Raw genomic sequence first — 15,668 nt, forward strand, 5'->3', positions numbered from 1 at the left:
CCAGTTTCCTGACCTGGGTCAAGCAACTACCTGCCAGCATGAAAGCTGATCTGAATCCTCAATGTTTGCAAATGTTCATTCTGTTCATAATGCAAACAAATGTTTCTGCTGTCCCAGCTTTGAACTCAATGTATACTTAATAGCCAAGCTCAAAACAAAGCCATAATCACTGAGGTGGAAATAATCACAAATACTGTTTAATGTCCCAAACTGGTGCTTTTTGCTAGCCGAGCTCCAGGGGCCAGCACTACCATGCATGTTTGGGGGGCATTTCTTTGGAGGTCACCTGCAGCCACAGGAGCCAAAACTGCAGCACCTGGGCCTTCAATGCTGGCATTCAGACCTGACCTCCAGAGCTAATGCAGGCGACCTGCAGCACGGCCCCTTGCCCTCTGCTCTGCCCCATCACTGCACTTGCCTGTCCAGTTAACAGCCTCTACTGGCCTCACTTCTCCTTTCCCTCTGCTCCACTCATTTCCCCGCAGGAACCCAGCCCTGTTTTTCTCAGAAATGCTTCCATCACACTCCACTACAGGGAGACAGTGTCTTAGCCCACAGACAGTATTTAACATGCTGCAAAATGTTTATTTTTAACTAATTTAGACTTTGTTATTCTTGCAGTCATCCACCTCTTGCGCTTCCACCAGGAAAAGCACTCTGTGAATTGCTCTTTTAACAAACAGGGAAAGGATTTAAAAGCCAAAGAGAAACACAACAGTGACGACAGCCCTGACAGAAACCTGCCTGACAATTCTTGCCTGTATTTCAACATCCCCTCAGCCACAGCACATAATATAAGATTCTCTTCTGAACAGACTCAGTCGACATTAATTAAAGGCACAGGCATTTTAACATAGCCACCAGGCTGCTTTCTCCATCTTTGTGGCAAAGCCATCACTTTCTTGCTCCCACTCTTGCAAAATAATCTCCATCCCTGGGTAAATTTACATTTCAAGGAAGAGTGCAGAAGGTCTCCAAGAACCTCATTAAAGGTCTCCTTTCGCTGGGGCAAGATAGATGTTTTATTTGCCAAAAAACAATCAGAGCCCCAAGCCAGGGGTAAACATCTGCCCCAGGAAGGGGAGCAGTGAAAGCCTGCACTGGGGGGCAGTTTTCATTGTAAGCAATTTGCTTTTGCAAAAGGTTAATCCCTAACGTGTTTCTAGGAGGCAAACACCAACCTGCTGTACATGCAGCTGCATACAATGGAAAGATTTTTATGGCCAAGGACAAAAAGGTCAGGGACGCTCATCACGTTCACATTTCTCCAGGAAAGCCATGCTGAACAGCAAGCTCCTGAAAATGAGCCTCTGTTCACAGCAAAACAAGCACAAACTAAGGAATATAAAGCTGCAGGTGTTAGGAAAAGGGCAGGAAAGTAAAATGTGCAGGTGCTGTAAGGGAGCTCATTTGTCCCAAGTTTCCCTGCATTGTGCTACCAAGCTAAAAAAAAAAAAAAAAAAAAAAAAAGAGCCATTAAAAATTGGATTTGGTAGACATGTGGTTTGTAGAATGCTAAGGCTTGAAAAGCCTGATAAAAAGAAAGAGAAAACACATTTTTGTGAGCACCAGAGCAAAGCAAGACATTTTTTGCCTCCCATACCGCAAGCACAACAGGAAGACAAGACTCAGGCTATCAGTGCTTGCATGACTTTTACACATCCTGGGATCCTGCTTTCTCCAGAGGGACTGGCCTCAGCTGATCCAGATCCAGATCCCATTTCAGAGTTCCCACTGTGTAAGGGCAGGCATGAGATGGCACTGCCCTCTCTCTACAAGACAAGCATGAGATACCAAAGGAGTTACCAAGGACAAGTCCCCCTGCAGACTACTGTGCTGAGGGAGCTGACCCATGAACAGGACTGCCTTCATCAGCACCTGGGATAGAAGCAAAGTCCTTTATGAACATGGCTGGCTGAACAAACTGGGGGAGTCAGTTCCTTCCAACTCGGCAGTAGCAATGAGGATGGAATACCAGTGTAATGGCAAAGGCAGAGAAGGAAGACTGAAAATTGGGATGGAAAAAATAGAGAATTTAATTATCAAAGCAAAGAGTATTTTCCATCCAGGTCTAACACGTTACCACCAAACACTGAATGAGTACAACAGCTCTAATTCCATCTGGCAAGAGACTTTTGTAAATTTTGCTGAAATGATACAAAATACCAGCCCTGCAAATTACTCTGCCGCTTTTATCTCTTCCCAAACCTCTTCAGCTATGCTTTTGGGCAACTGTCCTGACATTTGGTAAAGCCAGGTACAGAACTGATACAGACACAGCCATTTCCTTCCAGGCTATTCTCCCATCCTCCTCTCTATCAGCTCCCATCTCACCAACCACTCTATTCAGATAAAAAGGTTGACAGCTGAACCATAGCACTGGAAAGAAAAGGTGCCACATAAACCTTCAGGTCATCTGAAAATTGTCTCTGAGAGACAATCACAATAAATCCCAATTTCTTTCTTGAGTTACATTACCAGCTTTCTCCTCAGAGCTGTATATCAGAATACCCATGAACACTATCATACTTCAGTATGTTATTTCCTGTCTATTTCCAAGAACAACAGTTTACCCTCTAATTCTTTTTCACTTCATCCATTTCTAAATCTGAGCATATCTGTTTCTGCTGCATTAAAATCTGTCTCATAGCAGGCTTGTATTAAAAAGGCAGTGACTTTTTCTGAAGTCTCTGACAAAAGAAGTTGGAATTTTGTTTGAAGTATTAGAGTTACATTAATTTTCCTGCTTAGTGACAACTTTCCAAACTACCACACTTCTATGCCACTGTGATCTGTAACAGCTAGAGAGCATGGCTACAGAAAAATTTAACACATTCTTGATTTATTCTAATCTGATCTTATTTTGGGGAAGTTGAGAGGCTTTTTCCTTAACCTTTTGACTCATTTTTCATAGAAAAAAAAAACCCCAAAACATGCTCATAAATAATCCTGCTTTCTTGTAGGACTTACTGAAACAATTCTCTCCAAGAAAGAAAAATAATTTCCATTTCTGCTACCTAAAAAATCAAAACTCCAGAACAAGGCCTCTCTTCTGTCAGCAGCACTGGGAATTAATTCATAGCACATGATGACATGCACAGGCTTTTCTAGAGCAGACACAGTGGAAATTTCTCATCAGGAAGCACTGCTCTGCCCTTCAGCTGGTGGTGCATTAAAGCCGCAGGTCCCACATGCTCACTCCAAGGAACTGACCAAAGTTGAAATTTCCACATTACAGGTAAGTTTCAAGTTGAAATTTCCACATTACAGGTAAGTTTCAGCAGATGCAGGCTTTCAGAAAGAGATTCCAGCATATGCTGCAGATCTTTCTAAGACTGCAGACCACGTGCTGGCAAACCCATTCAAAATGAATACAACAAACAAAACAAAGTACAACAAACTTCACCTGGTGATATTTATGCAGGGAAAATCTGCAGTATAAACTTTTGAAAAAGAGACCTTTCCACCTCACCATGAACACAATGTCCCTTTAACTGCTGATGCTGGTTTCACTTGCCCAGGACAAAGCCAAAGAGCACATGGAGTACCTCTGCTCTTACTGCTGCTGCTCCTTTCCAGTCCCAACCTCTTTTCCAGGTCTCCAGGACAGTGTGACACACTGGTTTGTCCCAGCTCAGCCCCACCTTCAGCTACCAACAGAGCATATCCGTGCAGCTCTCCAGCCCTGGTCCAATGTATGTTTTATTCCCATGAGGGCAGCTCAGACTGCTGCCTGAACAGCCCTGGACAAAGATTATGCTGCCACAGCGGTTTCTATGCGGAAGAGCCATTTCTTGTTAATGCCTCTCGTGTCTGCAGCGGCGTGAAGTGCTCCCTGGAAATGGGCAGGGGGAGTGGGATGGGGCTGCCTCCCAGGCAGCTGGCTGCCAGCCACAGGACACCAGCCCTTCCTTTGGGGCTGCTCTAAATCCCACTTTAGAAATGGCAGCTTGGATTTGTCAGATGTGAAAGTGGCTTGCAAGAGGAGACGGCAAACTGCTTAATTCCACAATGTTATATAGGTTTAGATATACTTATTTTATAGCACTTGAGTACACAATCACCATCTTCTCTGGATATTAAGTGCCAAGCAATTAATCTAAAGGGATTCTTTCAGATCACAGTGTTGTTTCAGCAGCACTAGGAGACTATTTTGAGTGCTCTGAATATATACAATGCACTCAGAGTTAGCTAAAATACTGATCCAATACTTCAATGAGTTGGTAACTGCAGAAGTAGATGAAATAGCTAGAAAACCCACAGGGGTGTAAAACAGAATGGATGGACAGCATGGCAATGATTTTGTTATTGTAACATTGAGGTCAATCCTACAGACTACACAAAAAGAACATGCCTGTCATCTGGTTTTGCAATGCTTGGATCTCGGTGCTGAAAATGCTCAGGTACCTACCAACAACAGGGTGTTATTCAGTATTTTATTTTCTAGACCAAAGCTACATTTTTATCCTTAAATCTGTCAGTTCTCCCCAAACTGGAAGCTAACAAAGCACCAAAGAAAACTTTAAACAGAGACATCTTAGCATTTCCTCTTCCAAATCCTATTATTAATCAGCTATACAGTCCTGCATCCTGCCTGCTTAGGGCCAAGAAGCCCTTCCTGATCTGTCTTTGGCTGTAAAATGATGGCTTTAGTCATATTAGTTACAGCAGAAGGAAAAAAGGAATTATTCTTATCCTTATGTAGGTAATCCATCACTGGTAATTCTAACCATGAACCCCGAGGACAGGCCATCAAAAATAAAGGTCAGGTCCACTCTGTCCTGAACCTGGTTCCTGGCTCTTTATGTTTATGAACTTTCACTAGTTCATAATAAGATGCAAGAGAAACCTTGGTTCCATCTGCAGTATAGCAGACACAACACAGGCAGACAACAGGAAAAGGGATAAGCAGCAGGAGGGTTTGTAGGGCTTTCCCACCCCAAAAAAACCCCCAAGTTTTTCTAAGCTGGAAGAGTTCTCCCACTAAGGTCCCCTGCCTGTATTACCAACTTCTTGCTGGCACAGTAATTTCAAAGGTTCTGGTACTTTCAAAATATTCAGTACCTGGAATTGGCTGACAAGCACTAAGGCATGTAGCTTGCTAGCACTGATTTCCCATAGGCTTGACACCCACTGGAGGCTTGGCAGGTTGCAGCAGGGCCTCCTTTGGGTTTGCATTATCAGATAGCTATGGATGCACAATGTTATACAGCAAGTCACTTCAGCTGTGTAAGTTTCATTCAAACAGCTAAATTACTCTCCAAATTTACATTCCAAATTTAACAGCAATAACCACAGGAGAGAAAGCAGTGTCCTTAATGCAAAATCACCACACCAATTTCTTACACAGACCACCATCTACCAAACTATGTCCTGTGAAACAACGGGCTGAAAGCTTCACCTTGCAGTCTCTTCCCATGCCATAGGTGGCACACTCCCCACTCCAGCCTCCTTCAGTTCAGCTGGCTGACTGGGACAGTCTGCTTGCTAATAAAGTGCTTCCCAGTATTTACACAGCAAATGGTGGGCCTGCCCCTCTTCATTCTGTCTCTACTTTCCTGTGGGTTTAAATGAATGCCACCTGCACCTGCTCTTGTTTAGCTTATATTAAGTCACCCCCTGACCTATCACAACTCTTCACTATCAGACAGAATTATCAGTTGGTAATTCTGTTAAAAGTCTCTAGGCAAGAATTCCAAACAATTCTAAGTGATAACTGCTGTTTCAACAACCATACTGTGCCAGCACAGTTCAAGGCACAGGAATCTCTAGTGCCTCCAACCTTCCCTGCTTTAAGGAGGCTTTCTTGGGATGAAGCAGCTCTGCTCTCATGACAGGGACATGCTTTTATTGCTGATTTTTTGAGCTGAAATAACAATGAGTTGTGCCAAAGCCTACTTTCTAGTGTCCCTGCAGAAAAAAGGTGATCTATTTTCTAGGAAAAAAATACAGGAGCTGCAAACGTCAAAGCAATAATAATCTAGGGTTAACTCATCAATTTTCATTTCACATAAATCAACTCATCCAATTTGTTGTTGCACAACTGCATTTACTATTATATCTATTTAACATGTGCTGGGTAAAAGAAAATGGTACAACCACTGCCAAGGGCTTCAGGAAATGAAGGTTTTGCCTTCCTTGTCCCAGCTGCTCCTGGCTTCTTTACAACTTTCACAGTCAAGAGCCTGCTTTGTACAAAGCCAGTAGTGCTTCAGCTCCCAGTGAAGTGTTTCAGAGCACCAGCAGCAAGGACTGACTTCCCCTGGCTCTTCTGCACTGCTGCTCTGACATTGGTTCCAGCACCTTATTCTCTTTCCTCTCAACAACAGAGCAGCTTGTGCTGTCCCCTCTTGCCTCTGCATTCAGGATGTTCAAATGCAGAATAAAGCCTCAAAGTCCTTCCAACCTTGTCATTAGAGCCATTGTACTTTCAGGAAAAAAAAATCCACCAGGTACTCAAGTGTAAAAAAGAACTTCCATGTGGTGTGGAGCATGGTTGAAGGGACAGACACAACTTTTTCACACAGCTGTGAAAGGACAATGATGCTCTGTTAAGCTTCCTTCCTTGGTGGTCCTTAAAACCAGGCATCACATTTATATTGTTATCAGTACATATGGCAATCTCTGCTCAAGGTTCCATGTGCTGCCACTTTTCTGATGAAGCACTCAACAACACAGGGAAATCTGGTTCCCCTTTAACTCAGGACAGAGTGAACAACATCTTTTGATCAAAATGGGACTGAAAGTCATCTTAACACTGTACATTCCCTCTTCCCAAAACCTCCAGTGACGGGGCCTGGCACCAGCAGCCTTGAAGAAGGGTCTGTCCCCCCTGACAGCTCAGTCTGGTTTGTTTTCACCAGGCACAAAAGGTGACAGCCTGACAAGTGCATTAAAACTTAAGTTATCCCAAGGCAGCCAGACAGAAACTTTGTGTACAGACCCCCTCGGGGGATTCTTCCTTGATTTAGCTTCCTAAAAATAGCTCTTTAGAGGGAACTGAGGCTTTTGGGGGTTGCTTGTTGCTTTTTTAACCGGTTTTGAAAAGGCTCCCTCATCCATAGGCTTTTTTTGCTTTCAGCAACTTGCAGGTCAAAAAGCAGAAGATATGCTGACAAAAGAAACCTGACCTACATCTTGCCTCACTCCACTGGGTTACATGGTGCTTATGTAAGAAAGAGAAGTGGTGCACACCAAAGGGGGTTCAGGAATCACAGCCTCTGCTGCTGCCTCTTCAGTAGCTTTTCACCCAGCACTGGTGAATTCCTTAAAAATTCCTCTACCGTATTTCCTCCTTTCTGAAAAAAGCAATTAAGAATATTTACTGACCTCACAGGGGAGACAAAGTATTTCACTTAATTAAATCTTGCAAAGAGTCTAAGAGCACCCAGTGAAAGGCTTTATAGGAATGTGAAGTGCATCATAAACTTAGAAAATGTACCAGCAGAGACACAAAGGTCATACCTGAAGTGAAGTGCATCAAGTAAGTATCCTGTTTAAAGAAAAAAAGTTGTATTTTAAATAACTACAACAGGCTGTACTCACCTTAACTGAGATTTTACAGGACACTTATCAGAGAGGGAGTAATTTCACATGCTACTCAGTGAACTGGAAGGAATCTAAATAGATAAATAAGGTGATCTGCAATCACTGATAACTGTTAGAAACCACTAACTATAAAAGTTGGTTTATTATCTGTTTTATAAAGACAGAGTGAGGGCCCACAGAGGCAGAGATGTCTCTCACTACTGCTTTGCTATCTTTAAGTAAAAGCCTCCTTTCAGTTTTGGTGTTAAAAGCAGGTATCAGGTCCTTTCAGTACAGAAGCTGAAAGCTGCCAGTGCCTGGGTTCTTCCAGGGTTGAAGGACAGGATCTCCTGAGCTGCAGGGGAGCAAACAACAGGCAGACAGGGCAGGGGACAGGCTGCTCCTTCTACCACTGGGTTAGCTGTAGATTTTGCCCCCCAGGGATTTCACACTAAAGCAGGATCCCATGCCCCGACTTAACAACTTGCCAGCTGCCAGCCAGCATCACAAGTCAAGTCACGGATCAGGGCAAATACCTCAGAGGCCCTGATGTAATAATTACACAGCAGTGACTGCACCATTTCACAAGCACCCACTGCTGCCCTGCAATCCTGCTAAACAGAAGGATTCAAATGCAGTCAGGACCCCAACTTGACCACCTAGAGAGAGGGAGGGCTGGCAGGTGAGGATAACGCTCCTAGAAGAGCCTGGGCACTTGTACTCCTGCTGGAAACTGGCCCACAAAATGTTTTTGACAGTTCACTTAGGCGCCCTTAGGGTTACCAAGAGTTTATGCAATTTGCCATCTTCTCTGCCCCAAATCCTCACAGCATTTGTTTCCTTCTCTTAACAGTGCTCTCTCTTCCATGTGCAAACCTCAGGGTGTTAGATCAGGTTTTGTAAGGCTGGGAAGGAGCACAGGAGTAAGGCTGATGCCCATCCTGTTTTGCCTGATGAACATCACACTGTTCAGGATATTCAAAGCCCTTTATAAAGCAGATAAATCCCACCAGTGGCCTCACATCCTTTTTGGACCAGAAAAGGACTGCTTAAGGTAAGAACTTCTTTGGTGAAGGATCTTAGTATATTCTTTCTATTGCTCCACTGCTTCCATTAGCTTCTTCTGCTCTTAGGCAGTGTCCTACCCCTCACCTCTCCCAGCCACAAAGACACAGGCTCTGCCATGCATCAGGGTACCCCAGGGGAAAGACAAAACGAGATCTGCCTTTCCCAGTCTATCCTCCCATCTTCTGGAGACAGAGAAAAGACAGAGCCCATATTCATTTGTTCCCCTCAGGATGCCAGTACTTAAATGTGGTTGTGGCTCAGGATTCCTTCCTGCCAGTAACAGTGATCACAGTGTGATGACAGTGTGATCACCGTGTGATCTGGGTAAGGCATGCACCCTGATTTCTGAAGGAAGAGCATGAGAGAAACAGCTTCCATCAGCTGCAGAAAGGCAGATGATACTGTGATTCAGCACTGAGGTTGCTTGCTGGCACCATCTCCTCACCATTATCATGCTGTTTCTGAAAAAAAACCCAGAACTTTGAGTTTGCTTACATCTGGCCAAGTGACCTCCTATTGCTCCGGCGCCTCCTTCTAATGACTGCAAAACTTCCAACCACAATATTTCTGATTCACTCATATGTGTCCAAAAATCCTACTTACAGGCTTTTGCCAGTGGCAATCAAGCTGAAAAAGCTATTTGTGGAACTAAGAAAGACAAGATGATGTAGAAGAGTGAAATATAACAACCAGGGCATAATCTAATTACACAAAAATGAATTCTACTTTCAAACCTCCTCAAATTAAGTTTAAATGAAAAAAGTATTTCCTTAGAACACATTTCTCATTTGAAGCAGCCACAACTTTCCTGATTCTGAGTGCCTAAATAAATATATTGGACACACCACTTTTAATAAGGATAGATTTTTCCATTTTATCTTTGACCATTTATTGCATGCTCCAATTCTACAGCCATCTCTCCCATATTTTAAGTCATTCTAGGCCTGTATTTTACACCTTCAACCTATCATTTTATTACTTTCCATGTTAGTAGCATGCAGTAACAGAGATGTCCAAAGCCACTAACCCTGAAATGAAGAACTCAATGGCAGGCCATGGGAGGACATGAATAAATGGTGCCAAAATACACTATCTCTTTCCTCTGGTAATAAATCACTATCCATTGGCCTCCTAACTGGCTGAAGTTTTAAAATCCACAGCATGGTGAGTTTTTAATGTTAGAGGAAACATTTTGGGGTTTGTTCACTTAGTATTAGAAACCTAGTGCTTCCTCATTACAAATCCAACATATTTGCAATGGGGACATCCCAGGGGGAGAATAAAGGAAGCAGACTGCAAACAAGGAAGCTGAAACAACTGCTGGTTGTTGTTAGCTCTTCCACACATTTTCAGGAAACACTCTTAGCACATAGACAGATGACTATTACTTCTATTTTCCTGCATGAGAATGGTTCCAAGCTGCATTAGGGGACATTTAGACTGGACATTAGGAAGCATTTCTTTACTGAGAGGATGTTATACACTAGAACAGGCTTCCCAGACATCTGGTTGTTGGCCCAAGACTGATGCATTTGGACAATACCCTTAATAACAAGCTTTAACTTTTGGTGAAGTGAAGTGGTCAGGCAGTTGGACTGAATGAGCATTTATAAGTCCTTTCCAAACAAAAAAATCTATTCTATTTCTATTCTATTCTAGCCCATCCCATCTCTAAATATATGATGCTTATTTTTCACAAACATTCTTTGCTGCTTCTAGCTGCCCGATTTTTATTTATGGCTAAGTGCAAAATGTTAGTTCAGGTATTCTCTGACACCTTTCTCATCCACAGAAATTGGATTTTTTTGGTTTTGTGTACAATGCTTCCTCTTTAGCCTGCTGCCAAACAGGCTGAGAAGTGCTCTGGTCTAGGATCTAGCTGCATACCTGGAAAGGGGGAAGATTTCAGAGGCACCACAGACAGAGCAGCTCTTCTGACAACCTAAATGATCCCAGCGTGTTCCTGGTCATTTTGAAAGTGTCATTTTGATGCCTACTTTCATCACTAAATAAAGGAATCTGCATTATTGACAAAATCTGTTGCCAAGAGAAGGTTCTAACTGCTCCTCTGCCAGCAGGAATGAACATTGAGAACTTGCAACTTTTTACATGGAAGGTATTAGCACGTTTCATAACTATATCTTGGAAGAAGAGGGAGCTGCAATCTGTGGATAATGTTCAGGTTAAGTACTTCAGTAATCTGCTACCATCTGACATTCACAGACAAAAAAGTCAATGACTTCATTTAATGATTAAAATTAGTTTCCTTTTGTATCAGACTTGGCTTAAGAAGGATGAGCTGGATTCATTGGAAAATGATGTTTAATTTATAAGCCACTTCTACTTTAATTAGCTAACAAAGATCAGGGGAAAAAAAATCAAAAAACCCAGAAAGCTGTTTTAAAACAGATAACTGTGATTTATTGCATTACATTTAGAGGACATGAGAATGAATCTGACACCTGCTCATCTTTAGCCATAGCTCAGAAACCAGTATTCCTTTGAATGGACATTTTAATGACAGTGTCAGTCTGGACTCTATAGTTTGCTTTTGGGCTGCATTGCTTGAATTTATGGCCTGCAAGAGATATCAGGTGCAGGGTTTATGTGCAATCCATCACTTCCCAACTGGTACAATAAAGCCAGAAAGACATTTCACCTCATCCAAATGGGATTTCTGACCTGTCTCAGGACCTGCACAGACACTGAAGTGCAAGTGCAACCCCATTTAGGAAAGAGAAGCCCAGAGGCAGCAGCAGGCCATGCTGCAGAGCAGAGAAAGGGATCTCTACAATATCCATGTGCATCTCCAGAGTCAGGGTGCTACAACACACCCTCCAGGGCCACCTTCTCCTGTGCTTAGGGTGTGATGCGTGACCAGCAGCACAGCATCTCACCCACTGACCTAATTAAAAGGATGTGAGGGAAGAGAAAAGAGGGGGTTTATATCCCAAAGCTGTGTAAACACACACTTCTTAACAGCTCTCAGAAGCACTGAAACTCCCTTCCTCTTACCTCTCATATTCACTGCTGTGTTCACTACTGAACACCAAGTGAACTGCTGCTGCTCTGAGCTGTCCTCAAGCAGGGCAGTGGACAGCATCTGTGGGTAGCTGAGAAGAACTGCAGTACCCCTGAGGTAATGGAGCTTGTCTTTTGAGGGCTATGTGTCTTTCCAACACAGAGGAACCAGAGTATCAAAATCACAGTGTGTCCCCTGTGCCAGGCTGATTCCAGCACGTGCCAGACACGAACTGCACCGCTCACCTAAAAGGCATCAGGAGTGTACCGTGTACGGGTATCCTCTGGGCAAACACAAACACTACAACATGCCAGTGAGTAATTCTAGAAGTGCATTGTGTGGTACCTTGGCCTTGAAACACTCAGGATAAAAGGACGAATAGATGGGAAGATACAATACTGATTAACAAATATCCAGTCAGCCTTTCCAGCAATTTGGTAAAATTTGTGCATTTGATCACCATAAGCAAACACAGAGCTTTCATCTACACTGACATGTACAGCATGTCCCAGAAAAGTGCCCTAACACTAAAACATTTGTCACTGAAGTTTTAATAAAATCTCATCCACCTCTACTTTTTGCCAGAAGAAAAACCAACTAATTCATCTTAATTATTCTGAAAGTAGAACAAGTTCTACACCATGCAGACTCAGTTTCCTGGATTCAGGCCATGGAGTAATTGACTTTTCATTCTACTAGCCTTTGTTTTAGTAACTAGTGCTGAAACTGGCAACTAGTGATGAAGACTATTTCTGGAGGATAAAAATCTGGATTGGCCAGAACCAGTGACAACAAAACAAGGTATTTAAATTTTAATCTTTGATTACTTTTTTTTTAGAAAAGCACCAAAGCATTAACTATTTCATCTCACATGAGCATGACTGATTATTAGCCAATTATATAACTCAGTAAGTGCAGAAGTAAGGCAGCATGCTATTATACATGGTACACACTCTGCTTGCACCACCTGCACTGTTAATATACAAATACACAGATCTAGCAGGAGTACATTAAAAAGTACATTCCCTATTATGGAAGTGCCACTTCACCTGTGTTTTCAAACGCACCTTAAGCACAGCTAGGGCAGAGAACGTGACCCCAGCAGGAGAGCAGCTCGGTAATAGACACTGCTAGCACACGGAGCCCAGCACGCCGAAAGCCTAGCAGGATCTCTGAACACAAAGTTCGTGGGAATTCAGCAGTTCCCCTTCCTTGTTTTTTCGACCAAGTAACTCAAGGGAGGCAGCACTTGGTGCTATTTTAAGATAATGGTATCATTAAGGGTGAAACTCATGTAGTTATTTTAAAACACAGCAGTGCAGCTAAACTGCCGAAGCCCGGTCTGGCTCTGAAGCCAGGACAGCCGAGCTGGAACAAAAGGGTGCAAACGCGAGGCAGCAAAGCACTGCCCCGCTCCCCGCGGCACTTCACACACGCACAACTTTCCCTGCCGAGCGGTGTCCCCAGCAGGCCGGGATCCTGCGACACAGCGGCGCTGGGAGCCGGGCGGGACGCGGGGCTCAGCCCGTCCCTGCGGGGCAGCAGCGCCGCGGAGCCGCCCGCGCTCACCTGGCACGGCGGCCGAGCCGGAGCCGCGCCCGTCCCGCCGCGACTCCACCGCCCGGGAATGGCGACCGCCGCGCCCACAGCAGCCCCTGAGCCCCGGACCGAGCTGCGGGGAGCGGCGGGCCGGCACTGGGACACTCGGACACGGCCGCGTCCTCTGCCCGCCGGCTCCGCTTGCTGCCGGCTACTCACCCAGGCACTGCCACGGCGGGGCTTCCACCGCAGCGCGACGCCTTCCGCTCCGCAAACTTATCTCTCCGCCGCTACTGCCATCCCCTAACTTGCCGAAAAGATCCTGCAAAATCCCAGAAAAGGCTAGGAAACCAGAGGAGACGACTTAAAAGCTGACGGTCAGGACAGGAATTTCTGGAATGAAATCTTTAAGGGCAGGAGCAGATAGAGGCAGCCAGCTAACGCTTTCATGCCCTGACTCCGGCCAGCAGCTTCACTCGGCGGGCAGAGCAGGGCTCAGGGGATGATTTCAAATACCTGCTCCTGGCGCGGTGCTCTGTGCATCAGCCGGAGCCCCCGGCGCAGCCAGCACGCTGCCCTGCCTCGTCCTTCTGCCTTTTCCAGCAGACACTCACGATCACGGTGTCACGGTTCCCCAGGCCTTACAATCAAGCAGTTTGTTGTAAGGGAACTAAAAATAGCACTGAATGTTTCACTGGAGCACTTGCTTGAGTGAAGATAGTGCCAGTCAGCCCGTGCATTAGAGAGCCGTACAGACCTCTAATACAGCCTAGATCATCTTGGAAATACAGCCATTGACTTTTTTCAAAAGATGTAAGATATTTTTTCTATTTTTATTTTTCTTTTTTTTTTTTTTTTTTTTTTTTAAACACAACACAAAACAAATCTTCTGTCTGACCACTAAAAGACGAACTGAGTGGCGTTGTTTCAAGAATATCCTTGGGAAAGAGTGAGTCACTTAAGCCGCTTTTATGATAAAAGATCCCTGGAGGAAGTGTATCTCCTTAGTCTCTGAGCTGTTCAGAGATCCATATGTCCCCCTGCAAATCAAAGTTTCACACTGTTAGGTTTGTGTTGTTTGTCTGTAATAGTATGAGCACCTGCTTCCACTGTGGAGTCAGGACTAGCATGGGAAACAGCAGAATTTTATCCTGGCTAATACCTCAAGAGGAATGCTAACAGAAGCATATGTCCTGCAGAGCACTGAATAAGGTCTGCAAAAAAGTCTTCAGAATGGTACATGAGGAAAGTTTACAGCACAGGCTGACAAATCCAGAAAAAAAATCTCAGGAGGAATTATTTTTTGCAAAGCTTTTTGTTGCTGGATCCTGAAAAAAATCACTTAAGACCAAAGTTGCACAAGATGTCATTCAAGACAAAGATGCCAGAGCTGCTGCCAATATCTGAACTGGGATGCCAGATGCAGATCTGAATGTAAAACTTCCAGTCTGTGGATGCCAGCCTCACACTGTGGCACACAAAGAAATGGGAAGGGGCAGGTGATGGCTGGCAGCAGCCACTTGTGGCATTCTAAAAGGCTGGTAAAGCCACAGTGATTCTCCTGGTAGTTGCTCCAGCTGTGAAGTGTACCTGGCAACAAGCCAGGATGTCTGAACCACGGCAAGTTAAGTCGTATCAAGATACATATATTTAAAGGGAAGATTTTAGCATAGAAGTAAACAGTAAAAAGTTGGACACTTACTGGGAATATCAGAGGAGAGATGCTGGGGTTTGTTTCACTTTCATAGGAAGAAGTTGAAAATACTGTCGGTTAATATAAAATTGTTTTCCACACTTGTTTCCTCTGCCTTTGGGCATTTAATGGATTTTATTCGTTCTGTAGCAGAATTGCAGTATTTGTGCCCTCATGAAAGGGCTGGCAAATTCCTTCTACTCCTTTCTAGTGCTGACCAAACATGCTGGAAGGCATCATATAACATCTACGTAGCAGAGAGGTAGCCACAAGCATAACAGTGTCTTCATTCCTGCTCCACTCCCCAGCTATTATTTATAGAGAGAAAGAGCATTAACGGAGCACAACGTTCTCACTAATTTAGTCTCACTTCACCATCTGTTACTTCCCATGAGTTGATCCTAATGAGAAACTACTTCAAAACACATTTGAGGACCAGCTGCACCCAGTGAAGTCACCGTAGGGGAGAAATATTCCCCTCCTAATACATCATATTCCTATGTTACAAAGCAGCTCCTTCCCTACCAAAATCCATGGGAACACTGCTGTTAATATGAACACAGCCCTGGGTCACAGCCTCTTGCAGTCATGTTGAGCAAGTATCACACTCAACATTGTTTTTCTGAATAATTCACAGTCCTACCCTGTTAGAAGGGCAATGAGAGAGCTACAGACATCACCCGTCCCCCAGGTCTGAGCAGCCTGCTTTCTGCAGCTGCTTCTCCTCCAGTGAGTTCATGGAATGATCACAGAAATTGGAATCTCCCCAGAAGTAACATGTGACCATTAGCCCTCACCTTTTCCATGCAACTCCTTGTA

The 15,668-nt window shown here is 44.2% G+C and overlaps 1 protein-coding gene across 6 annotated transcripts in view; it reads right to left on the minus strand.

The window, feature by feature from the left end:
* ARHGAP24 (Rho GTPase activating protein 24) overlaps positions 1-15,668 on the minus strand; it is a 180,395-nt gene that overhangs the window by 56,310 nt on the left and 108,417 nt on the right. Inside the window, exons 1-2 of one of the 6 annotated variants that reach the window (XM_056489938.1) lie at positions 13,673-13,983; positions 13,376-13,478 (exon numbers count right to left, since the gene is read on the minus strand). The exons of 4 other annotated variants lie outside the window; for them this stretch is intronic. In XM_056489938.1, coding sequence (XP_056345913.1) covers positions 13,376-13,478; positions 13,673-13,699 — 130 coding nt within the window. In that variant the 5' untranslated portion in view covers positions 13,700-13,983. Of the gene's footprint in view, positions 1-13,375; positions 13,479-13,672; positions 13,984-15,668 lie in introns of those variants that run through there. One more of the 6 variants, XM_056489941.1, reaches the window with a different exon arrangement.

This window comes from Oenanthe melanoleuca, chromosome 4, assembly GCF_029582105.1.
Source record: "Oenanthe melanoleuca isolate GR-GAL-2019-014 chromosome 4, OMel1.0, whole genome shotgun sequence".
NCBI classification, from domain to species: Eukaryota; Metazoa; Chordata; class Aves; order Passeriformes; family Muscicapidae; genus Oenanthe; species Oenanthe melanoleuca.